We start from the raw sequence: 27,144 nt of genomic DNA, 5'->3' as shown, positions 1-27,144 counted from the left end.
TGTATATATATATATACATAACCTGTGACCTTATCCGGGCTGCTGTCTGGCAGTTTGTGGTTGACATCAGGGCAATGTGTCCTCGCAGGACGGGAGGATTTTCTGCCGGAGGACAGCCTGCGACTGCGAGAACCCCAGCGCCGACCTCTTCTGCTGCCCCGAGTGCGACACCCGTGTCACCAGCCAGTGCCTCGACCAGACTGGGCACAAGCTCTACCGCAGCGGGGACAACTGGACCTACAGCTGCCAGCAGTGCCGCTGCCTGGTACGGGGAAGGCGTTTCGGAAGGGAGAGAAAATAATAAGGATTATGATTTTTAGCAAAGTATACCTGGAAGCAGACTCTTGGCTCTCTCTTCGCCTGCTTTTCAGACTGGGAATGATGATAAAGCACTTGCAGAGCACCAGGGAACTGAAAGCCACACCATCAGTTTTCCTCTTGCTGCTGAATAAGTGGGTCTAATGAGCAAAATGAAAAGCTTGACAAAAGTGTAGAAGCTTTGACACTATATTAACTTTAGCACTAGTCTACTTTTGAGAACTTTTATAAGGTCGTCTGATCTTTAAGCAACTTAACAAATTTTTTTTACCTTCCGATAGATTTGGTTGGAGGAGTTTCAGCTTTTAATGTGTCTATTTTACCCAAAAGGACAATAAAATTAATATTTTTTCATTCAGCAAATGCTGGAAAAATGGGGTGTCAGTGCCACGTGGTGAATTAGCAAAAAATAACCAAAAAAAGAAGGGTAAAGAAAATGAAATTACTAGACAAACATGCAAAATAAAGAACATTTATTTTCTCATTAGGCACTGTGGATTATTTCCCTAAAGCTTTAAGTTTTGCACAGATACACTAATTAGTGCAGCAATGAACTTCATTAAAATTATCAGTTTTCCATTTATAGCTGTCTGTGTAATGTCATCTTTATATATGATATTAATCAAGAGGTGTCTGAGCATCAGGAAACAAATTACATTCAAAGCTAAGTTACTGTGAAGAGATAATTATCCATAACGTACAGAAGTAAGTATTGTATTTTGTGTTCTCCTAAGATTGTTTTTTTAGTGTTTGCGAAAGAACAGCAAGAAACATTTGCAGCCAGCAGCAGTGGCAAGTGTTAGATGTGACATGTTTTACAAGGGATGCTGAGCTTGCGGCTAGCAGTTCTTTGCCTAATTTTATGATTGGGTTAACATACAGTGCTAAAAACCGGTGATGCCGTCAATCAGTTGTGCACGTGAGGTTCTGTGCAGTGGGCGATGCTACCAGCACCCAAAGTGCTCACAGAGTAGCGTAATACAAGTTACTGGAGCCCTTCGCAGCTTGAGTTTAGACACACACAGAAGTGACCCGATGATCTTCTATTCTCCATGTTTCTGTCTACTAAACTGCTTTTTTTTTTCACAAAGCTAAATAACAAACTAAAATGACTCAGTGGAACATAACTGGTGTGGCTCTAACAATTCCTTTAGGAGTTGACAGTAAAATCAATTTTGGCTGTTGCTTGTTAGATCAATGTCCAGTGCTGCTCGAACATACCAACCTACATCTATATGCTGTGTTAATTCTCTATTTAAACAGTTGCTGTGATCCCGCAGAGATGTTTATGTGACCATGCGTAGAAAGAGTACATGAGTCTGCAAGGCAATGACTGCAAAAATAAGTTTATGGTGAATATTGGAACCCGGGATTTAATGCTGCCTTTAAAAACCCCACAGAACTCAAGTTCCCCTGCTATGATGATGACCGTGTTGTTATTTAGTCAAGAAACAAGCAAATGATAGTTTGCTACGTTTAGGAAACTTCATCTCAGTATTCAAACGTGCATTTTTATGATCAACCAAACTGATAGTCGATCCATCGTGTTTGTTTTGTTTTTGGCAAGATAAAACTTTTCTGTTCAACAGGATATGAAGTTTCGTGGTAGTTAATGAGTGGCAACAAATTGAATGAGCTTTGCTTCAATTTTAACAGGAAGGAGAGGTGGATTGTTGGCCTCTTCTGTGCCCGAATCTGAACTGCGAGTACACAGCCATCTCAGACGGGGAGTGTTGTCCCCACTGCGTCACTGACCCCTGTCTGGCTGACAACATCACCTACGACATCAGGAAAACCTGCCTAGATGGTTATGGAATCACAAGACTCAGCGGCGCTGTATGGACAATGGTGGGATCTCCTTGTACAACCTGCAAATGCAAGGTACGCTGGGCAAGGGGGTGGCAGTGGAAATGTGTGTTGCTGCATAAAATCAGGGTCACTTTCCACCCTCGGAAACTCACATTCAGATTTTGGGGAACCAAATGAGACCCAAGGGCAGAAGCCTACAGAAAACCCACAGCTTTTGTGTTTCACAGGGTGGAAATAAAACCATCCTGTGCTTGTTGAAGATGTTGAGCACAAACATGTAATATTCTAGTGCAACTTTCAGACATTCTGCCGGAGAGCCCTTCAGGCATTCTCAGTATGAATTTAGGCTAATATTTTAATAATTGCCTAATGTGCTGTGTTTTATAGAGCTAGTAAGCAGAGGCAAAAACACTAATAAAAGTTTCACCATCGAGTACACAAGTAGAAGCTCATTGCAGCTCAGAGATGAAGGCACTCCCACAACACAAGTGGGAAGGGAACCTCATGGTTTCTGTTCCCTGGTCTCCTCGAGACGTGTTTGATGCGATGGCTTTAATGCAGAAGTGCAGCCTGTCTGCTCTGTGCAGTGATGTCCCCACTGCGCTAATATCAGAATTATGATGTTGTGTTGGATTTCATAAAATGTTCTTCTGATCACTGTGGGAAACCAAGCTGTTGCTCCAGGGCTTTAAATTATTGAAGGTAGCTTTTCTGCTGTTCTTCAGAGTTTTTACTGTTCTTTGTGTTGGATTTAATAAAAAAAAAAAAGGAAAAAACAAAATATCTCATTTAGGGTTTTGGTGGTTGCTGTAGTTTTAAATACACAAGATAGTTTTGTAAATGACTGGTTGCAGCAGACAGATATTTAACAGTGGATTAAACTCCAAAGCCATATGTTTCCCACTCCTCATACGTATCTGCCATGAGTTAAGAATCTGAACTATCTGCCTATTTCAGACAAACAGAAAGTTTCCCTCCATGGATCACATCAAAAAGTCACTCCATTAACTTTCTTGCATGGGAGAAAAGATAAAATAATCTCTGTTGCCGTTGTTGCTGTGTATTTTAGTGTGGGGAGCACTGAGTCTTTCCCATCCAGGTTTCTAGTTCAGGTTGGCTTGGTGTTATTTGGCAAAGAGCCTCCTCAAAAAGCCACACCTTGGCTTAAGCAGGTTTTTGTATGCGGTAGATGTGTCAGAGATGTATCTATTCCTTCGTGCCACCGAGCCCTTTGCTCTTTGTGCCCTGTTGTGCGGAGGCGATTGACACCCGCTTGTCTGTCTGTGCAGAACGGGAACGTCTGCTGCTCGGTGGATCTAGAGTGTCTCACCAACAACTGACGTAGTCAGACTGGACTGTGCCGAGGGAGCAAAACTGAGGAAGCGAACACCTGAAATGAAGTTGTTGTGCGTTGGCGTTTTATACAACAGACAATTACCAAAGTCTCCGCATGAGGAAGATGTTTGGGAGTTGCCTTTGGGACCTTTCACTATGCTCATCCTTGCTAGCCGTGTCCGGGTGACTTACAGTACAGCGCATAGAAGTCAATGGTTGTTAAAAGTTTCCAGTGTTGTAAATGACACACTTTTCCTGTCGAGACATTTGCAAACATGTTTAACTTATTTCATGGGTAAACTAATGCTGTATTTTTGTTTTAATTTGTGTATTGACAACATGATAGAATTCAGCTCTTCTTACTTTGAATCTAGATTTTACAAATAAGACAGCCTGTTGTGGTTTTGTCCCATGATATCACATACTTAGTTCCAAGGTCCCTGTCAGATGTATTTATGAAAATATGTATGTATGTACAGTCAAATTACATAGTACTTATATTTCACAGCTGTCCAACATTCTAAAGCATTCAAAGGTATATTTGATTGGACAGACTGGAAGTAATCAAAATAAGTCTGTCTTAAAAATTTATACAAATAAATGCCATGAATATAGTGAAATGGCAAAAAAAGCACTTTCTTCTCCAAACATGTGGAGCAGCAGCAAGATTCCTATAGTGAGAAATGGAACTAAAAACACATTCCGCTGCCAATTCAACACATAGTCAGGAAAGAATCACCGGTCATTGTCAGCATTCTGTTTTGCAAGAGAAAATGCAAGTGTTGGAAAAGGGTTTATAATCCCTCTGGATTGGGCAGTAATAAAACAGCGAGAGGCCCTCATAATTTAAATTGTCTGGGTTAGAATTTGCTTTCAATTGTTACATCATGGATGAGTTCAGAATGTTTTGCTTTGTTTTTGTATTTCCAGTATAATAGCGATGTCTGCCAGTCTCAGTTACTGCAGAAGCACCAGCGACACGCGGGACACGAGACCCTAACAGTTGGTAACTTGTATTACCCAATTAACAACTCAGAAACAGATTTTTCTCTTTTCGTATTTCACGACATTAAAAACATCTTCAGTTTTAAATTTCCTGTGCACACAGTGTTGTTTAGTACCTACGTTTAGACATAAATACAAATCAAAACTCTTAGCTCTAAATTGAGGTTAGAGTTTAGATTCTCTTCAGCTAATGTCTATTTTTTCATGAGGCTAGAAGGTTTGTGGCATTAGAACAAGAATATAATTCTACAAGGATGGCATCTGCAGCTGAAATGTCAACTTTTAACGTGCTGTTGTGTTTTGTTCTGCTCATTCGTGTAGTTTTTTTGCTTTTTGTTAATTTAATTGAACACGCATATGAAAAGACTGCAGCAATAAATAAGTATAGTGGCTGCAGTTCGGAGAGTCTACATTTGTGAGTTTTTCATAGTTTCATGCAGAAAATGTGAAACTGATTAATAAGAATGAAGTGTGACTATACAGTGAACAAATTAGTCGTCTTTGAAATGAAGTACTATTATGTTTCTTATAAAGGGACAGTGGCAAAACAATATAGAAATTACTTGCAATCATTCAGATAACTTTATTCCCATTTTTTAAACAGGATTTGTTTTATCAAACACGTTTGTGTGGTAAAGCTAAATTTATTTTCTTAAAATGCCCCATCATTTTCAGCTACTAATGTATTGACTATATTTGCATTGCCCTAATGATTGTATAATAAGGGAAGCAGTTGTGTTTTATATGATACTCAAAGGATGTTTGTAAATCATAATGTCAGCTCATTTTGTATATCATTGTAAAACCCAATGGTAATTCAGTTGGATGAGATATGCAGTGGGCTGAGATATAAAGGGGAATGATTTAAAACTTGTGGGCATCTAAATAAACTCCTATGTACAGATTGCTTTCCCTTAGTTTTATTAGCAGAGTTCGAAAACACTAATCACTGTCCTTTCCAGACTTGAACTCCTGATGTTGCTAAAAAAAGAAAGAGGTGGAGCGTCAGAATTGTAAGAAACACCTCATTTATACTTGGACAAAAATCGTATATACCAGTCTGTCATACGCACCGATTCCTGAAGCTCTGTGAATGGGTTAAATGCTGGCCAGGGTCTGAAAAATCATTATTTTCTGATTTACCTTTCCCAGGATGCTTTTTGGAAGCCCCAGACCTTGTCAGGATCATATTCAACAGGAACACACAAGTTCACATTTTTCCACTGCACAGACCCATTTTTTTCCAGAACTCAAATGCAAATTAATTCAGTAAAACCCTTTCAGAGCATTTTATACCGCATTATGTGTCATTATCTCCAGAGTGATACAGCTTGAATTGTTTATTCAAAGTCAAAATATTGACACAGACCTGTTTATTTATGTTGCATTTTAAGCAGTTACCCTGACTGTGATGAACTTTTCCTTACGAAGCAATTTGATCTCTGGTCATGTCACATTTACCTTCAAAGCACTTGGAAGCCGCAGCCACAGCTCAAAGAGAAGGAAAATTTAATTCACCGTGTTCCTCTGTGACCAAGGTAAGAACTTTCAAAACCTCTTTCTTGCTGAAATTCCTTATTTCCTATAAAACTACAGTTGAAAATGCTGAAAAAAAATAACCAAGTTTATTATAATAATTTCTGAAGATTTTTCTCTTTTTTGTGCAGTAGACCTTCTCTCTGCTTAGAAGATAATAGTGTTAATGTAGGAGGATTAGCAGTGTAACTTCTATGAAAGGAAACTTTCTGCTACTTAAGAGATTTGGTCAAAACTCTCGCTGTAGGCAGTTAGAATTTTGCAGCTGTTTCTACTTATTTATTCTGTAAAGGAATATTTTCCCTGCGTGGAACATGAGAAAAGGAAAATGAAAATTCCAGCTTTGATAAAATGTCTTTGCCGTCTCCTTTTGGCAAAAAGCTCAGCCTAGCTACTAAACCAGAACAGTGTGGTGTGTCTTGTGAGGGAAGCAACTTCTTGGTTCTGCTCCCTGTGTATTTGCCGTCTCACCTACTGAGACAAAGCAAGTGCACGTGTTCCTTTGTGGTGGCTCCTGGAGTCACAGACCACGCTCAGCCACGCTAATCGCTATTACAGGTCAAAGAAAATCCAAACTATTCCCCACAAATGCTGAATAATATCTGCCTGATGCACAGGAATGTGTGTGGAAGGTTTATTAGTGTGTCTGTGTTGCCTCAGAGACCTAAATAACAACTGTCTTCCAGTAATATATCCTTCTCCCAAGAGCTGCCAGTGAGTTTGCAGGTATAACTGTGTACATCATTTAATTAATAACGTCTTTTCAATCAGATTGCAATGACAATAGTTTGGTTTTGTTTTGGGTGTTGGCTTTTTTTTCCCCTCTACGACAGGCAATAATGTTTTACCAAACAAAAGGTAAAGTGTCAGGAGTGATTATACAAATGGCGGAGTAGCTTGTAATAGAATTAAATCATAACTCCTACGAGCAATATGGGAATGTCTCACATCTAATGGTACTTACATAATCATCATTAATGAGAGGGTTTTAAAAGGGCCCCATGATACATTTCGATGTAAAATTTTAAGTGAGTGTTTTGATAAGACATAATTGTTTGAGGAACATATTCTGCCATCAGATATATGTACCTGCCAACAAGCTACTATTCCTCTTAAGGCAGATCTTCAGCGCTTGTTGAAATTTAAACTGGTGTAAGGTAGACTCATAGTGGTATAATTTAAAAATTAAATTCCAGCCTGGGGTGTCTGAATGCATCATATTCGGTTCTCTCTTAGTGGCAGAAATCAGCAATAATTGTGTTTCAGCTTGTCATTCACCTCAGAGAGGGGTTGGTGAAGTGCTAGTATTGCTTGTGATCTGCAAGTATTACTTGTAGGCGCTAACGGGATTATTTCTTGCCGCCAGCGGACAGTCCCAAGCACACACGTTTAGGTATACCTGAGAAGGGTATATATTAATGAGCTGATAAAGGGTCAAATTCAGTGGTTTTTTTAATGAAACTATCACCGGGAGATTCACATGATGTCAAAAATCACAGCCAGTCAAAATAAAAACCACGGGCCCCCAAAACCATGTATGTGTCATTTCAATCCTTTACTGTTACTTCAGCTACACAGTGAGAGGGATGCGCTGAATTCTGATGAGCGGATTCCTGACTGGGAGCCAAATCTTTTCCTTCAGCAGTGCCTCACACTTGAATTATTTTTCTTCCTTCATTTGTACATGAGATTGTTTTATTTAAGTGGTTTGATGGGCGTTGAGCGGTGTTTGGAAGCAAGACATCATATTCTCTTTGAGAATCAAGTAGCTGCAACAGGATCTGGAGCAATTCAAGCTTCTTTCTTGTATGTTCCTGTGCTCTAACTCTAAATCTACTTTTTCTGTCACAAGAATTGCAAATGTATTTGATTTAATCCAGTGCTTCTATATACTAGTTTGACAGATTCCCTTTCACTTCAGTATTACACATGCAGATTTGTTTTCCTACCTGAATATTATGCAAAATTCTCATCCAGGTGCTCGAACGTGCAGGCTTGGCTACTGTTGTGACTCTAGACTCAAAACAAGCATTTCTTTACTTAATGTCTATGAAATTAGAATTAGAGAATCAGTGAAGTATCTTCAGGTAAGCACTAACTTTAAGGGTAAACTCTTACTTGTTAAGATGAAGGTTAAGGAAAAGGGAATATGTGTTTTAAAAGTACATTTGCATCTGTAGAGGTGATTTTTTCAGCCTGACCACAGTTTTTGCCATTCACTCACATTTGTATTAAATCATAAGCTGATTAGTTCACTTAGTAGCCACATATTTATTCTGTGATTTCCAGGGTAGAAGGCAGCTTTGAGAACTAGGTAACTACTGTACAAAGTCATCCCAATGAACGCGTTTTCATGCAAAACCAGTAGTTAGAAACTACCACAGAAACACCACCAGCACTTTCTCAAAGTCAGAAGCAAATATCTTTTGTGTGGTTGTCATATTTTTCTTTGTTTTTTTTCTACTAGCAAATCTTTGGAAAGAGTTTAAAGTGCTGAGACAAAATGCTATTTAGCTGCTGCTTTGCACTTTCTCTTGTGCATGAGCTACCACTGCCTGCAAGTGCGGTGGTGGGAGGAGGCGGATGCTGCTGGCGTGATGTGCTGGGACCAGAGAGTCTGCTGGTGCCTTGGAAATGTCAGGAGTGATCTGTTTTTCTTAGGGTGTGGGATGGTGAAGGATGAGCTTCCCAGGCCTGGATAGAGGATCTGGGACTGGGTGGAAAGGTGGGAACATGACAACGCAATCCTTACCTCACTGGGCTAATTAATGATGTGACTGTTCTCTTCTTTACAGTTTATTCTTCAGTTTTCTCAATTCTTTTGCTGCCTGAGGCCCTCCCGTCACTACAGTCCTACAGTCAGAACAGGGACTGAGCAGGTAACATGAAAAGTAAGCAAAATAAATATTTGTTTTCATGCCTATAGAAAAAAGGAAATTTGGAACCATAACTGATTTCTTTTCATTCAGATGTCACTTTTTAAAGTTCTAGTCATAGCTATAAGTGTGGTCTGGAGCTCAGTCTGAAATATCAATATTGCAGGAAGGCAGACCAAATCAGTTACCTATCTTGCAGGTAGAGCACCTCAAATTTTTTAATGACCTCTTGCATAAATATTTTCTCTCTCAGGGAACAAGGGATCTCTATGTCTGTTATCTGAATTACTCCAGGCTGTCCCTGAGCACGGTGTGTTCTGTGTCCTTTCTGCCTGGAGTTCTCAGAACTGCCCCAACAGTCTCTGAAAATGCATTTTGTAAACCAAGAATATGTCTGTACCTGAAGCCATGTTGACAGACCTGCAGAAGGGGGATAAATGAGCCTGTTATTGATGTTATAGCAGTCTCACATCAACCCCTAACAGAACTTCAGACATCACCAGAACGTATTTAGGGACAAGCAGGATGGTGTAAATTGTGTCTGCCACAATTTGGTATGCCTGCAAAATTCAGAGGCATTGAGATGAAGGTTTTCATTCTCTAAGTATTGCTCAGTAGGAGTTCAAAGCTATTTCTCTTCCCAAATTAAAGCATTATTGACAGCTATATGAGATTATGGTGTGCACATATATATCCTCTAAAACAGGGGAAAAAGAAATTATCCCTGATGACCCTTTCACGTCTGAGTAGCCATCTCATTCTGTGTCACCTGTCAATGTTTGAGATAGTATTTACGGAGCAAGCTTGTTTAGATTAAGTAACACTATTTCAAGTGAAAATAAATGTATGCCATCTATTTCAGGTGAGTTGATCCACTACAAGGGTAGGAATGAGAAATGTCGGTCCCACATGTTCAAAAAATCACACACCAGCTGTGCTGAAATTAAGATATAAGCTTTAGTGTTTTGAAAAATGTACATTTTTCAGTGATCTGGGGGGTTTCACTGCTGAACTTGTATTATTGCTGTTGGTAAGACTCCAGCCTGTCCTGGGCCACAGAGGCCACTGGAAAGGCAGATGCCCAAGTAACTAAAATTTCTGATTGATGTTTGTGGTCCAGGCCAAGCTCAGTGTTGCCAAGATTGAATGTGCATCTGAGCTTTCCTTGAAAATAATGGGCTAGAGATATCGAATTCCCTTTATGGGAGTTTGAGAGCTTTTGGGAGGCAGCTGATGCTGGAGATGGGTCTGTGTTTGGAAAGGAGTGAAACATGGTGCTTGTGCTGACCTACTTTCCTTCCAGTGTTTGCACTTTGAATTTATGACCAACTCTTGTGTCCAAGTGTAAGCAAAAACTAAACAAAAACCCAAAAACCTGCTAGGGAAAACCCTCCCCTAAAGCCCCAGACAACAAGAAAAAGAGCCTAAAGACAAACACATTAAAGCTTTGTCACCGAGCAGACAAATACAAAAGTGTATACGTTTAGCAATTTTAGTTCATAATGGGAATGTCATAGTATAGTAGCACTGCCAAATTCGTAGTACTGGCTTTAATGGAGAAAAACTAGTCATGTAGCAGCATGGTGGTAAGTCATGGTGTGGTCTAACTGCTCCGTGGCACATCAGAAAAGTGTGTGCTGGAGCATTTTCAACTCAGAAAATACATCCTATCTAAAAAGTATCTTTCAGCAAGTGTAAGCAAAGTGAAATAAATTGATCAGCAAAACATTAAATTTAAAAAGTCATGATGTGTGACTGGGTTGTGTGCTTATTGCATCTTAATTTAGATTAGCTAAATGATTTGTGATAGCTTAAAAATAAGAAGAGGTTTGGGAGCTTAAATGAAGATGGTTTAGAAGTGGACAAAAGAATTTCAGAGTAGTGTAGTAAAAAAGATCCCGGTTAATGGAATTTTCTCTCTGTATGGGGTGATGTTCAGTAATTGAGGCAAGAAAAATCATTACCTCAAAGCTTGCAAATGGAAAGGAGAGAACCAAAAGGAAAATAAAGCATTATGTCAAAGTGAGCAGTAACTCCAGAATGAGATTTCTGCATTTTTTATGATATGAGAGTACTGCCTATAGCAAAAAGAACTGGTTTATTAAGCTCGGCTAGCACCAGACGCAAAGAGGAGGTAACAGTTCACAAACTGGAAAGCTGTTATCAAATGTGTAATGGGACATCACTGAATATTTTAGGTTACAAACATTCCTTTGGCTTTCTGCGTGAGAGAAAAGTGGAGCTCAAATCAAGCAATTCAAACTAATATTACTTAATGTTGGAAATACGGTGTCATTGGGCAGTTTAAACAAGAAACAAGAGAAACACATGGCTTGAAGAGCCAGGTAATATAAACACAGGCAATGATGCTTTTAGCAAAGACAAATGTATTCATGAAGCTGGTGACACTAAATGTGGAAGTGATTTATAGGAAAGACTCCTAAGCCAAGGAGACCAAGAAAAGTAGTCCAAAGGACTCAATACACTAAAAAATTATTAGATATTTTTTCCCTTGTCTTTAGAATGTGGGCACCCGAGGTTTAAAACTGTTCCAGCCTTCTGTGCTGTGGTTTTATTTGGGAATAAATCCTGACACCACCTTCTGGCTGGGTTGTGGCAAGCGGCTGCTGACCCTGGCCCCTGGGAGAAGGTTCAAGAGCAGGAGTTTCGGTCCTGGAGATGCCGTATTCTCATATGTATGTGTGTGCAGAATTATTTACAGAAGATAAGGGGGCAGAAACTCTGGCGGCTTTGTAAAATTTATGGAGTCTGAGGTTTAGTTGCTGAGGATGCGTGTGGTGACAGTGGGGCTGGCTCTGCCTGGTTGGGGATGGAAAGGCAAGATTTATTGGTGAGGCAAAGGGCTGTAAGTAAAACAGAGCAGGACTGGGATCCCGAGTCTCTACACTGTTCATTGCTTTCTAACGAGCAGTCAACTCGCTGAGGAAACCAATGACTCGACTGGCAGCTTAAAAGTGATTACTGGAGGCTGGAAGCTCCAAATTAAGTTCTGCTTGCAGATCTGCCCTTCCCATCCCACATTCATCCCTGGCAGAACATTAAATATTCTGTGGGATGCCTGAGGCTTTGCAGTGACTGTATAGTTATTCTCAAGGTGTTCAGATGTTAGATACTTAACAGAACAGTACCTTGAAATGAGTGCTGAGCTCCCTAGATGGTTAGTGAAGAGCAGAAGGTACCTTTGGGGCTTCTACAAGGAGTCCTGGGTGCCTAAATTGAGGCAGGTGGGTGAGCCGAGCAGTCACCTCCGGACAGAGCTGTGCAGAGAGGGGACTCTTTGGAGCGAGGTCGGTGCACGTCTTGGGCCCACTGCGATCAGATGATAAATGGTAATAATAAAATTGCCATATAGGATCTAATAATAATGTAATACATCATCTGATCACAAACTCTGAGTTTGAAAGGTAAATAAAATATTTTCTGATGAGAATGAGCTTTCACGGGGAGTTACAGTTTATCTCTTTATGCAGAATTTCTGGATAACCTTACTTAATGGTAAGGCAATTAGAAAGATTTTGATACAACATTGTCTTAGACTTTTTATAAAGGAAATTGTTTGTTAGTATGGCCGTAAAGGCTTTGCTGCAGCAGAACATGCTTTGCAATGATAGAAGCAGATGGTTTACAAAGTTACTGAATAAGAACTGATTATTGATTTGCTATCCTCTACCAACATCAGAGTTGAGTGATAATGTACTGTACTTCTTGTTACAGAGTAAACAGCTATTTTTATATTACTGGCTTTCTTGCAAATTGGCTACTAGCAAGGAAAATAAAATATATGGCTGTCTAATATCTTGAAGCAGTAAACAAACTGCACTGGGGGAACATTAGTGAAGGGCTGCAGAACACTTGCTGATATTTATAACTTCTGTCTCTGTCAAAAACCATCAAACCAGAAGTTGACAGTTCTCCTAATACCAGACGCAGTCAGAGTCTTGTTGTTTTACCCGTTACTTTCAATACATACAGTTAGTTTAGTAAAATACTGAACATGTTCTCTTTTAGCAGAACTCAAAGAGGTGACAGGATTTTTAGCAGCCACTGAGCATACAGTGAAGTATTAGGGTCAGTATTGTTTCCCTGCCTGATTTATTCTCTTGACTTGAAGAAAATTCCAGAAGGTTAAAAATGCAGCTAGAAGCAGGAGTGACGTTATAATTCAAGATGACTCTGTAGCACATTTAAATAAACATGCAGTAAATATTTGCCTGTTATATTCCGGTGGCTTTTAATAGCTGCTTGGTTCAGGCTGGGGGGAGACCATTATCTCTTGACAAGGTTGTTTTCACTCAAACTGTTGTTCTCCTAAGAAAACAGACTTTTCACAAGTCAGTGATGCACACCTGCCTTGAGTTGTGCACCCAAACCGCAGCAGATTCGGGAACGCTAATAGATTTTTCACTATCAATTTAATTCAGTTTCTGATCGTTGCCTCTTTTGCAGGTCAGTGTCTCCAACTTGCTGGATTCTGACCCAGCCTGCGAGTCGACTTGTTGCACGGTGTTATCCCCGCGCACGTCTGAGAGGTAAACGGCTCCTTCCGCCTGGTGCGGGCAGTGAAAGGGTTAACGCGGCCCTGAGTAAACAGTGGGGGGAAGAGAAAAAGAAAATCGTTTTGCCAAAGAAGAAAGGATCTGTCTTTTCCTGATACTGATCTAGGATGAGGACCGGGGTCTTTTGATCCTGTTGCACGAATTCTTCTCTGGTTTTTAAATACGGTGTTGTTATTTACAGCTGGCTCAGGAGGCACAGTAACCTATCCTCGACTCGCATAGCAAAGTGAACACGTACAAGTTATTAGGACATAATATACTTACTGATTGGGTAATAACATGGCAAGGCAAATAAAAGATTTTATGACAAATTTAAATAGTGGTGGATTAAAGCTCAGGAGGACTGGGGATTAGGGAAAAGGGCTTCATCTGGACAAGTTAGATAGTGGCTGTTAAACTGTCCTCTGGGAGATTTGCTGAGCCTTGAATAATAGGAGCGTGTTTGTGTGTCTATGAATTGCCGTACCTTATTTTTCTTAATCAAATGCAGGCTCAAGCAATTCTTAACTTGTGCTTTCCTCCTTCCCTGCCTCACTCCCCTGCTCCTCCTCTGCCCCGCAATGGCTTTCTTTATTCTGTTTATGGGCCTGTAAGTGGGAAATTGAACTTAATTGACAGTTTATGTGATATTTGAAATAGTTACATACCTAAATCCAATTATGCAGGGGACAATAATGAATGCCACCTCATCAGTAAGGAGCATCGCCATCAGCAATGGCCATCCTGTTTTCCTTTTCTGCATTTCCTACAGTGACTGCAGTACAGGCAGGTGAGGGAAAACCGTTCTATAATAAATACTGTAAAAACGCTTTGTGCATAAACCTGTCTCTCCCTATTGTTCTAAAGCTGGAGTGCTCAAGTTTATAGAAGATCTGGTTGTGCTAATTGGATTGCTGCAGCAAAACGTCCCCTACTACTGGTACCAAAATGATAAATCCAAATATACATTTCTTTTTAAAAAAGGTTGATTCATTTCGTAAGTGCATCTTTTTTAAACCATGCAATTTTTTGAAAGTGCACTGGGATTTCTTTTTGAAGCACATCTTGACTTTTCATAAATATATCAAAAGTGCTTTAAAATATATCATAGCTAATTTTGCTCTCTCACAAATCCATCCCTTTTTATTACCTTTTAACTACCTCACCTTTTTCCAGAACGGAGAGGAAATGGTTCACATCTCTTGATGGTTTGTTTTTCTTTCAGTTTTCCTGCTGTCAATATTTAGGGAAAGAAATTACCCAGAAAAAAAGAATCTCCCAGTATATCAACCTTAAAGGAAAGAAGGACAGAAATGTGTTCCCTCCTGACACCTGGGCTAACTGGAGTATAACACACCTAAAGATACCAGGTAAAGTAGCAATACTGGAGTTTACAGTGCACCACGGCAATTTAGGAATCCAATTTCATATGGCTGGCTGATTCCTGTGCTGCGGAGGTCCAGGACTAAAACCCAGCTCTGACAAACACTGGGAGCAAACCTGGGGTTTGTTTGCTTATCAGCCTCTTGCATTTCTGCTCTTGCCTGTGGGCTCCTCAATACTGTTTACGGAGGAAGAGAAATACCTGCAAATTCAACTCAGATGCTGAGCCCTTTAATGGCATTTGGTTAATGCTTGGCAAGTGTGATATGATTTGTAAAAATCATCCTGTTGCTTAATCCCCTTCAGTGCCAAGGGTTATTAGGTAGGGATTGCAAACAAGATGAGAAATTGCAACATTTATATGTTATGGACTGAATGGGAGAATCTTCAAGCAGCTTAAAAATCCTGGAAGGCTTTTTTTAACCTGTGGTAGATTTTGGATAATCAAAACAAGTGTCATAAAAAAATTAAGACGAACTCTAGCTGAGTAATCTTTTCATTAAACCGTGAGAAAAATCAGTGGCAAATCACAGCACAAGCTGACTGCTGCTGCCTGTTGCCACAGCACCAAGCTGGACGCACAGAATTGTGCCAGGGTTTAAGAAATAATCCGAGTATGTTTCTTTCCCCGTATGCACGCCTAAGATGTAACTCCAAAGCACGTATGTGAGCTTTCCCACTTTCTGCTCTCTGAAAGCTTTGTAATCTCTTATGTAGTTCAAACAAGGAGGAGAAAAAACTTCATTTCATTGAAAGGAATGAGGCAATGAGTTAAGAGCTGTGATTTTGGGCTTGCCATCTTTACTCTTATTGCCCAGGTTGAAGACCTGCAGGGTTTCTGAGCTGGTTGCAAGCAGAATTTGCAGCTGGATGTGAACTTTGATAGGTGGCCAACAGGTATTTCAGGATTGAGCTGCTTCTGCACAGTGCTTTTCCAGATGCAATCTCCCAGTTCCAATGTATAGGAGCATGTGTGAGAGGGGAAGGAAAAATATCAGCAAGATTACTTCAAGAAAGCGGGATGCACAGGTTAATTTGTAATAGCCAGTTTGGGAGGAGCTCTGCCTGCAGCTATGGAGCTTGTGACCCACACGGAGAAAGCTGCTTTATCAGGGGTTGAGCTGCACGGTGTCTGGCAGCATTTCTATGTCATCCCACCGATGAGATAGTGGTTTCCACATGTGAAGCAGACAGCAACTTTAATGGAAGATATTTGGTGACAGGGAGCTTTAACAGTTCTATTATCCTGTAGTTACACTATTATGGTATTCTGTAAGATGCTGGAGTTGTGATGACAGTAACACATTCTTTATTCAACTTACAGATAAGACGTGGCAGGAACTGAGATTTCCGGGTCTCAGACATGTTTCTGAAATATCCCTGGATTACCAAAGTTGCTTGATGTATGAGGAAGTCAGAGTAAAGTGTGGGATACCTGGCCCAGTTACCTGGAAATGGCCCGATGCGGTTAGTGTTCAGTCTCCATGCTGGCAAATGAGGAAGAACAGAAGCTCCTAGATACAGACATGAAAGGGTTGAGCTTCTGACCCATCCTTCAAACCCTCCTCCCTAACAAACCCCCTCTGCAGCACTTGCAGCCTGCTCAGGAGATGGCTTGGGGGCAAGAAGTGTTGCTCAGGCGTTGGATGATATTTCGTATGGGTCAGGGAGCCATGGGGCATGTGGATGCCCATCGTGTCAGAGGTGTGTATCCAGCCTCGATGCCCGTCTGCTCCATCGAGGGGAAGAAGGAGGGTACGAGGGATGATGGGACTGATTGGACACCTCCCAGGCTGGGAGCAACTGGCCAGCAAGGTCCCAGAACTCTTGGTTGATGATGATGTACAAGGGGAGATCTTTTCGCTGTCTACAACTGCCTGAAAGGAGGTTGGAGCATGGAGGGTGCTGGTCTCTCCTCTCAAGTGATAGGATGAGAGGAAATGGCCTCAGGTTGCACTAGGGAAGGTTCAGGTTGGGCATCAGGAAACATTTCTTCCCAGAAAGAGTTGTCAGGCATTGGAACAGGCTGCTCAGGGCAGTGGCGGAGTCACCATCCCTGGAGGGGTTTAAAAGATGTGTAGATGAATGTTCTTAGTGACATGGTTTAGTGCCAGAGATAGATTATGGTTGGACTCGATGACCTTAAGGTTCTCTTCCAACATAAATGGTTCTATGATTCTATGAAACTGAAGAAGCCAAGTGCTACGTGTATCACCAGCCAAAAGGAGGGGAGAGCTGCTGGGGCAGCGGGGTTTCCCCAGTGGCTGCAGCGTCCTCGGGCTGCCTGGAGAAGGGTTTATCGAGGAGCACGAGCGCCTTCTGTCCTAAATGTGAAGGTAAAAATATGCATTTACTTTTTTTCAACTATAAAATCATTTTTCACCACTAGTTTTCCAATGTAACTGCAGCTTTGACTTGCTGGTAGCAAACAGAGGCCCGTGCCCTGTGCAGAATGATTATTTATTTATTTTAGAAACAAAATCAAGGCTGTCTACGATTTGGATCTAATTTCACATTTATTTTTCATAGTTTGTTTGCTTAGTAGCTCTGCAGTAAGACGGTGATTAGTTAAATCAGTTATACATAAATTCAAAAACTTGCTCTTCATTTTAGATGTTCAGGCTTAATTGGATTTAAATCAGATTAAAAAGTGACTTCTGAGGGAAAAATACCCCCGAGCATGAAAAGATGGTTACTTTTTTTTAACTCATCACGTAAATGGCAGTAGAGATTTCTATCTTTATAGCATTTATTCCCTGTTACAGCTTACAATTCTATTTAACTTGAAAAGAAAATACTTATATATTGAAATGTTAGCAGGGCAGAGTAGGAGGGAGCCGCTAACTTATCTTGCATAGAATAGTCTGTTTTCTAGTCCAGAGTATTTTTTCAGATTTTAATGAAATTTTGAACTTGAAGAGAATGAAAGGAGGTCACTCTATGACTTTATTAAATATATTAATTGCTGTGAAAAATCATATAATGCAAGCTGTATTAAAACCGTGGCAGAGACTCTGTTTCTCGCCCAGGAGATGCCCTGGTAGATCCCGATAGTTTCTCCCTTGGGGCTTAAGGGGCCATCAGAGATTTATTGACGGGCCTGGGCCACATATGTAAAGATGATTTACTGAATAATGAAAAGCAGGGTTGGAAGAGTTTGGATGGAGTTTTCAGTGCTATGGTAGCAGTTTGGGGTCTCCAGAAACAACATCCATGAACCCAGCAGAGGAAGATCTTTGCAAAGGAGCGGAACACGACTCCATCCTGACTGTCAAGCACAGATGAGGCTGTGGGGCAATAGCATTTTGCTGCTCGGCCTTTTGCCTCGTTTACTAAATGTGAGCAATTTTAGACAGACATTTGGCCAAAGAGGCCAGCTGCAGGATCAGCTGTCTGTGGCTTTCCAGGCTCCTCATGATGCAGAAGGTTGAGGACTTTATGCAAATTCAGGTACTCAGCCATACGGGAGGCAGGATGAACGTATAGATTTTGGAGGACAGAGCAGAGATTTGTATTAAGGTAATTCCCCATCTGGAATGATACAAGGCTGGGTAATTCAAGCCATTTCCCCCCAAGGGTGTGTTCTCTAGGGGGCTTGATGGAGAGGACTGCTGCAAAGATCAGAAAAGGCAGAAGGAATAACAATTGCTGACTCCAAATGCTTGTGCTCATCTTTCCCATCAATTATTTAAACAAGAAAGATTTACATGAAAATTAATCATTAAATTTTGAATTGCATCTTGACATCAATAATGAAATAGCTGCGCCAAATACAAACAGATAAAGAGAACAGGATAAGAAATCATCCTTAATATACACAACAAGAAGTAATATTTTAATGAAACTATCAAGCTCATTACTGCTTTATGATGAAGGGTTACTGTCAGTGACCTAGAATAGAGAGCTTTATATGCCGAACATGAAACCCCTTGTTTAATCTGTTCTATTTGACATTGGCATATTAAAATTTGCGGACTGGATTCTACTATATTCCGTAAACCAGTAACTTTGGGGACCAAAATAATTTTTGTATGGTCGGGGGGTTGCCTTTCAAGTGTGTGCATCTACAAGTATCATGGTAGACACTATATTTCAACTTTTAAACTTTGTGAATTGTTGAAACCAATTTTGTCAAGTATATTTCTTGATGAAAGAGACTGAGACTAAACCTACCAAAACCAATTTAATTGGTAGTTTTCAAATAATCGTTACTGGCTGCAATTGTTTCATTAACCTAAAGAAATGGGGGACGGGCTTGGTACGCTTCTTGATGTCCCAGCTGAAACTTGGTAACCTAAAACTTTAGCTTCTTTTACCCCTAACCCCCAAATAAATTTCTAATGCTTCTGCCCCGAAAAAAACATGGAAAGCATGGAGAATAAACAACCTGTACTCATAAAAATCTGCAAGTAAATAAAATGATATAATTATTTATTTAAGTAACATGATGTTGGTGTTATTCTTAGGATTTCTGAGTGGTTGGTGTTGAGAAAACTCCAGACTAAGTCAGATACAGCACTGACCTAGAAAGCATGGAGACCCTGCAGTATATTTGGTAAGTACAAGTGCTTTTCTAAATTCAATTACTTTTAACTTGCTGGTGGATCTTTTCAAAGCCTCATGTGTGATAGAATCACCTCCAAAGGCAAACTGTGTCCTACATCTGCGAATAGAAAGCACTAAAGAAAGGGTAAGCATTGCTATGGCAAAATAACTTACATAATACGTAAAGTTATGTACTACTCCCTGACCTGCTCTAGCTCCTTTGTTTAATGTTGTTTATAGATTTGTCCAGCCATTTCCCTTCTATATTTCACCAGATTGGTACCTGTAGTGAAGCAGAGGGAAGACAAGCATAAAGTCAATTCTACTTGCTGCAATTCCCCAGATTTTAAAAGGGAAAGATGTTTATTTAATTTGCTTGGCAACCTATGAGCTCTTGAGGCTCATTAATTTCTTGAGAAGTAAATAAGTTCCGGTGTTTTGTTCTCAAATTTACCACTTTTAGTTTATTTCCATTTTAGCTGGTAATTCAGCCTCTGCCTCTTGCTTGAATGAACTCTGTGAGAGATCGCATCTGGGCTTTTTCAGCTCGGGGCACAATTGTGCACAAAACAGAAGTAGTTTTTGCCTTGTTGCTCTTGTAATTGGCACCGCACAGCTCCAGGAACACAGGTAGAACACAGGTAGAACACAGGTGTGGGTTGCGGTTGGGGCATCTCGCCGAGCATCGCACCCACACGGACCAGTAAACGTCTTTTACTGATACTGGGATGGGCTTCTTGGGGGTGGGTGGTACTAGCCTGGCAACCTTTGCATCTCCCCCCAACATGCCAGGGAGAGAGAACCGTAGCCCACTTCTCCACTGTCTTGTAGGAGAAGGGAAAAGTAATTAGGTGAGGAAGTTTCATTAATGAGAATGGAAGTTCTCTCGAGGCCACTTTATTAGCAGCTTTTGGTGAGGTAGGGTGTGGAAATGTTAGATTTAGATGATAATCAGCCTGCATTTTTATCTCTACTTAAAATGGTAGAATGGCAAATTATCTTATCTCCATAAACTGCTATTTTTCACTTAGTAAATTATTTTACCACCCAAAGCAGATGCCACACAAAAAGTTGTGGTTGGGAGGCATGTAGTTATTTATCTCGGTCAAAATGTCTCAGCTAAAAAGCTATCAGTAGGAGATAATAATAATAAATACATATGGTGTTTGGCTAGATGAATACAAGATTATACTAAATAGAACACATTTCTGAAAAGAATAATTGTAACTAATTAAGAAATCTCCAGTTCTGCTTAGACTTGTAAGAAAGTGAAATCAAATTTAATTATGCAAGGTCCCAGTTGTGCCAAAGGTGTTATAAAGAATATCTTTATGGAGACATTCAGTATAAGAAACTGGCTGGTGCTATTATTAGCATGCTCAGTTGCACATTTTCTTTATATTAGTTTAAAGTTTAATGATGGTATTTGCAGGGCTAATTACCAAGAATCTGCACAGCTCTCATTGGCATAGTCACCCAAAAGGCATCCATTTTTGCAACAGTAAGTTATTGATAACTCCAAACTAGCTTTGACTAAATGCTACTATATTAAGAATATGTACAAATGGGTACTCTTAGAAGTGGAAATATCTGTGTTGGTGCCCACAATTCCCTTGGGGCATAAACAGGGAGTGTTGTTCCTTTGTTCCTGCACACTAGCAGAGGACAGCTGGCCAGCGTCAGGTTTTCTGGTGCTGAGTTCAGTACTGTGCTGGGAGATGCTCTGCAGAGGGTTATCTCAGGTGAGAGGAACGGTCCAGAGACTGCGAGCAGGGAAACAATCCATAGATGTATATCATAGAATGGTTTGGGTTGGAAAGGACCTTAGAGATCATCTAGTTTCCACCCCACTGCCATGGGCAGGAACATCTACAATCTGATCAGGTTGCTCAAAGCCCCGTCCAACCTGACCTTGAACACTCCCAGGGATGGGACGTCAAGAACTTCTCTGGGCAGCCTGTTCCAGGTCTCACCACCCTCACAGTGAACCATTTCTTCCTTACATCTAATCTAAATCTACCCTCTTTCAGTCTAAAGCCATCACTCCTTCTCCTATCACCATATGCTCTTGTAAAAAGTCCCTCTGCAGCTTTCTTGTAGGTACTGGAAGGTTGCTGTATATGTTCCCTGACAACCAGTTGTCTAGCAGTGCTGAGAAGGAACGCTAACTGCTCATAGTAACTCAAGATAAAAAATCTTAGCACAGCAAGAATATCATGCATCTCACGCCTGAAGAAAAGTATTTGGGTTGGGCAACCCAGAGGGTGAACAAAGGGCTTTCCCAGTAGCACTAAGTGTGTCCTGATCTGGAAAGTCGTGGCCTGCCATGGAGAAAACAGATCTTGGGTACCAGTGTGGTCATGGAGCAGCACTGATCGTGAGAAACATATCGTGATAGTAGGGGGATGTGGGAAGAAGATTTGATGAAAAAAACGCTGTTATTTTTGGAATTGGCACAAAAGTCACATATGGTTTCTGGGTTGGGCTGTGCTGCCCAAACCATTTTCCCATCCTTTCTTGGCAGCAGAATTCCATCCCCCGCTGCAGCCTCTCTGGAGGTGATGCTAACAACATGGATAAATGAAGCTTTCAAACACATGCAAGTCTTCCTGCTGATATTGTCAGGCCCTGTGAGGGAAAGCCTTTTCTTCTCAGTTATAAGAGCTTTTCTTTCCTAGAGCACTATATGATTCCCAGCCCCAAAGGTGACTTTCCTGCAAATAATGATCCCTGCAGGCCACTGCCAGAGTGTTTTATCGTTAAACCCTCCTGGCCTGACACACCAGGACCTTCTCTCTTCTTCCCCACCTACCTTGAAGATAATCACAAGGCAACCATCTCTTTCACTACTTCTCCTCTTCACCAGATTGCATTAAAGCCTCAGCCCCAGGAGCCGACTGCAGGGCTGATCCTTCGTTAGCAGCAGGAGGGGGCTGGCAGGAACAACAGGCAGCACTGTGCGCTGTTGGCCAGCCAGGGATTTATCCCATTCATCTGACATGTGGTGCTTTGCTCTTCTGAGGTGGTGTGGATGCAGAGCCAAGGCTGAAAGCCTCAGTTTTCAGTACCTCTGATCTGCAGGAGTGGTGTGTATCTCATACCTTAAAAAAGGAAGGAGCTGTGTGTGCTCTCAGCCTTGACTGGCACATTCTTGGGCTTTGCACTCAAGTATCTGTGGGGGGAGGCAGCCAGAGAAAGGCAGCAAAGCACAAAACAAGTATTTTCCCCAGCTGATCTTCAGGCAGTGTTGGAAAAGGGGTTGTTCCTGCTGCTGAGTGACTGACAGGAACCTGGGGTGGGATTCACTTCTCACCACCTCAGAAACCTGGCAATGTATATACATCTGCAGCTGAACTGGGCACTCTAGGCTTCCCTGATTAGTTAATGGAGGTGATTAGCTATTTTTAGGCATGACTCACCTGTGCTATTCTAGCTGTCTATTCTAGTGCATGATGAATTGTACGATGTCCATTAGCTTTAAAGAGAGTCTAATCCAAGTAGCTCAGATGTGGACCTCTTAATTGACTTAATTGGATCAGTTCTAACCCTGTGTGCCAAAGTCTTGAAAGCACCAGGTATCTTCCAAGGCTAAAGCCGAGGCAAACAGTGAGAGAGAAGCAGTGCAGAAAGCTGTCTTGTGCTTTGCTTTTCCCAGATAGCAGCATCTCTTCAGGTGTGACTTTGGCAGCCAAATGCTTGAGATGGCTCTGGTTATTTTGTACTGTCAAGAGTATTGTTGGTCCTAGTCTAAGAACAATGCAGTGTCCATGTGTTCTCCAGCTTCTGTCCTTGCTTCGTAATCTGAAAGATTTAGCTTTAACTTGTTTCATCCTTTCTCATACCATAGAGTTGACTCAGTCTTACTGATTCCAATACCTGCTCTGAATTGGAATATCTGTGTACTCACACATAGGATGGGATTCCATGTGCTTTCTTCCCAGCTAACACGGAGAATCCTGGCTGGACTGAGCACGCTGAACCTCACTTTGTTCTGCTCACCATTTATGTTCCACTTTCAGATCATCATTCCAAGTTGATAGCTGAAGAACGTGGCCTGTACGGGTGCTTTCAAGGTTGTGATCAGCATTTTGATGAATTGCAGAGTCTTTGGATAAATGGTGAACACTGATCTGCATGGAAAGGATTTCTTCTCTACAGGAGAAGTGCAGATGTCCAAGGATGGGTGGGATGCAGAGAATCTACCTCGTACAACTGGTACTTTATAAACGTGAGTTGCAAGTGTTGGTCCAGCTGTTGTGTCAGAGCACAGCACTGACACAGCTCCCAGCAGGCTCTGTTTTTCTTCTGCTGGGATCTTTCCCCAACTGATGACCTCTTGCTGTCATTTGGAGCTTCTTCTACCAGTGCAAGATGATCCTGTGGGATGTCTGATCACACAGGATGTCCATGTCCCGAGACCCCGATTCCCAGCAATCTTCCTTGGTGTAAAAAAAACAGCACACACATGTCAGGTCCCACCTGTATCAGTGCACATCTCAAATGTGTCTAGATACTGGAATTTCTGTTAGACAGCATAAGCTACAAGTCATTTGGCACACTTAGGGAGCTCTCTCCTGCAATTCTTTCCTCTTCTGCTTCTGTTGTTGCTAATGAAACAGCTGCTCTTTGGTTTCAGGCTTTAACCTATTTTTAGATTCCTTTTGTGCTGCTGGCCCTTTGAAATGCATGAATTGCTGTGAAAAAGGCCAGTGTCATTGCTGTGAGGCAAGAGGAAGGCCGATAGGTGAAGTCATGTCTGGTAATGAGAGACTGTCTCACCTATTCATCTCCTCCCTTTAGTTCTATGGAGCAGCTCTGTTCCCTCAGGCTCAGGGTTATGTGCCTTTTCTGCTTTTATTTAAGCATTACGGTGAAATCAGCCACAGTGCTTCATTAGCACAGCACCAGCACGGCTCCCTCCCTTGGGGGGCTGTTTTCTTCCCATCTAGGGCGGTGCAGAGCCAGTGTGCTCCAGGTGGAGCTCAATACATGGTTGTATTCCCACTGTGGGAAATGTGCTGGCCCAAAGTGGAAGGGGGAGATGGAGGAGCTTGGATTTCAGGGATTGAAGCTGGAGAACAGTGTGGAAAGGAGAAAGCTGTGAAGGAAGTAGGGGGCCAGCAGAAGGTGGGATTTATTTGTCGGATGAGCACTAAGATCCCTTTTATGTGAGCTGCTGGGTTCTAATTGGGATGTCAGACTTTGCCTTTGTGCTATAGGGTTTCAGCTGAAGGGATGTGGGTGGGCAAGCAGAACATTGTCATCCAAATAGTCAAGTTATGCCAATGACTGTGGACACCAGTAGATACCAAACCCAGAACCACCTCCACTCTGATCTGACCAACATGACCATGGGTGTTAGGATTGCTGTGGTGGTAAATGTGATCTAAATCATTGCATTACTTCATGGGTTATTTACTGCCTACAATTAATTAGTTCAGCACTAAACTAACTTAAGCAGCGGTTCCTCGTGGGATTTAGAGTTTGTAGGCCCAGCTGTCTCAGCTGACACTAATGAACATGCTGTGGCTAATTGAAGGGGGAAGAATCGTACCCACTGTCTCGGTTGCAGTACTGAGCTGACTCAATATTGACAACTTACTCATTTCTTTAAAAACCAAAGCCAGGTTAAGCACATTTTTGGTTGATTAAAAAAAAATAATGATAATAATTTTTGCTCCCTGGCTTCTGAGTTTTAGGCTCCTGAAAAATGTTTCTGAACTGATCGAACAATTTTATCCTTCCAAACAGACCTTTTTTTCCTTGCTGCAGCCGTTAGTGCCTTGAGGCAGTAAAAGGCAACTTGTGTTTGCTCTGCATCCCTACACTGACAGTTTCACTGGAATCGAGTCATCTCCACCATATCTGCTAAATTCTGGCTAAAGACAAGGAGACCTCAACACAGCAGGCTTGGGTTTTCTTTTTGTGGTTGAAAAAATGTCTTTTGAATTCTGTGCTACAGAGAAGGTCTAGCAACCAAATGTGTGTCTCTGAGCTGTACTGGCAGCTGCTATTACAGTTTTGTATGAGCTTGGTTGCATATGGCGAAGTTTGTATTTGGAGGAAATTCTCAATAGTCCGTAGAACTCTTGATTTTTCTGTTGGCTTTGCAGAGATTCCTACACTGAGGCAAGTGCATTTTAAGTTGAATTTTTCAGGGCCTGTATTATAACATAGATTGCAAATACCTGCTGTGATTTCCCCTGTTTAGAATAAGAACATCTATGACACCTGTATGAGTATTTGCACAGTAGGTGATGAAGTCTAGAGAGCTGTTTGTTAAAGAGAGCATGGTTAAGGAGTTAGATGGTGGGGAAAAATCATCCTTCCTAAAATTATTAGTACTAGTTCTTCTCTGTTTTTTCTGACCTCACGCTCGTTTTTCACCTCGCAATGAAGTTGAAAATACAACAGAGCATTAAAATGGTGGATGAATGGAAGGGAAGAAGCTGGAGGGAGAGCGAAATAAATAACAATGGAATAAAATAAATGTGTTTGACGCTCTCCCCAGCACTAAGTCTGCTCTATGTCATTGTATAACACTCAGCAGAGACTCTCGTTTTTATAAATTAATCAAGGGTTTAGTGTCTTGCGTTTCTGAAGATGACATAGATGTGTGAGGAGAAATACTAATTATGTCTTTTAATTTAGCATCAGCTGAGATCTCTACAACTGTTAAGGGGTCCTCACTGTCCTTCTCCCAGTGAGATCAGTTTTCTATTTTCATTAATCTGCCTGTTTTATGTAAATCATTTCCTCTCAGGCTTCTCTACAGGCCACTGGTTCCCTGTTCATGTCTGAGCAGGGTTGGTTTTGTTCCATTTTCCCTGGGCACGATACCAATATCTGTGCATTTTAAGTAGTCAACCAAATAATGGATGGGAACAGAAGGCAAAAGGAGGATGATAACATGAACTGGCGAAAAAGAAAACTGAATGAAGGGCACAAAGAACTATGTAATGTAAGAGAACTGGAGGAACTTGCTGAGTGACTTAAAGCAGAGAGAGCCAAGGATGTAACTGGGCACAACTGCGGCATCTTTTTCCCTCAGAAAGCCCTAAGCACAGTCAAGAGAGGGTACGTGACCTGAGCTGTACCTCAGCAGAAAAGGGGGGCACGGTGTGACTCCAACAAAACCAGTGGTCAGAACAGACCAGCAGGTGGTGCCCATCAACTCTATGAGTCTGCCAGACACTTCTTCAGAATGCAATATGCAGGAAAGCAAAATACCAGGTTCTTGGGTAAACTCTGGGCAAGCTAGCTCATACCAGTGGTGTTGCTTTGATTGAAAATTTACCCTGGGCCTATATTTAGCAGTCTGGTTACAGAGCAGACTGCTTTTCATTACCATTTTAAATAGAAATTACCACTGTAGTTAATAACTTCCATAGTGCTTTTACCTTCCAGCAACATTATTATTTATCCTTAAATTATGAATGTTCTGCTTTTCTCTGGCATCTTATTCATATAGTTTGGGTTTGTTTTATCTTTTTTTTGCTAGAACTTGATAGTAAAACATCCAAGACAACCATGTACTTGTGGAAGGAAAAAGCAATAGAACTGGAACCGAACACTTACCTGATCAGCAGGAGATCAGGAGTCGCATCCAGCTCCCAGCAACGTGCCTGTCACCACGGGATATCGCTGCAAAATCCATGTGGTTATGCCACCTTCACGCCGATGCTCCAAGCCAGATGAACTCCATGTGTGCACATGTAGTTTGTGCTGGGGGAAAATGCCTGAGATCCTGCAGTTTCAGAACCCTTTCCAGCAGCTTGTTT

At 41.3% G+C, this 27,144-nt stretch overlaps 1 protein-coding gene and 1 long non-coding RNA gene across 10 annotated transcripts in view; one reads left to right on the top strand and one right to left on the bottom strand.

Annotated features, from left to right (window-relative positions):
• The window catches only part of NELL1 (neural EGFL like 1), a 275,157-nt gene extending 269,788 nt beyond the window's left edge, over nucleotides 1-5,369 (top strand). For all 4 annotated transcript variants that reach the window (XM_065065504.1, XM_065065502.1, XM_065065501.1 and 1 more), the window contains 3 exons: nucleotides 89-265; nucleotides 1,975-2,199; nucleotides 3,417-5,369. In XM_065065504.1, the coding sequence (XP_064921576.1) occupies nucleotides 89-265; nucleotides 1,975-2,199; nucleotides 3,417-3,467 (453 nt within the window). In that variant the 3' untranslated portion in view covers nucleotides 3,468-5,369. The remainder of the gene's footprint in view (nucleotides 1-88; nucleotides 266-1,974; nucleotides 2,200-3,416) is intronic.
• Nucleotides 1-27,144, bottom strand: part of LOC110355012 (uncharacterized) — a 202,669-nt gene that overhangs the window by 11,329 nt on the left and 164,196 nt on the right. For 4 of the 6 annotated variants that reach the window (XR_010473145.1, XR_010473141.1, XR_010473143.1 and 1 more), the window contains one exon: nucleotides 1-27,144. This exon is cut by the window's left edge. This is a non-coding gene — a long non-coding RNA (uncharacterized LOC110355012). The other 2 variants (XR_010473142.1, XR_010473146.1) reach the window with 1 other exon arrangement.

This window comes from Columba livia, chromosome 5 (assembly GCF_036013475.1).
Source record: "Columba livia isolate bColLiv1 breed racing homer chromosome 5, bColLiv1.pat.W.v2, whole genome shotgun sequence".
Classification (NCBI taxonomy): domain Eukaryota; kingdom Metazoa; phylum Chordata; class Aves; order Columbiformes; family Columbidae; genus Columba; species Columba livia.
Note: the sequence above shows the minus strand (reverse complement) of the source record. Positions and strands in the feature narration are given on the sequence as shown.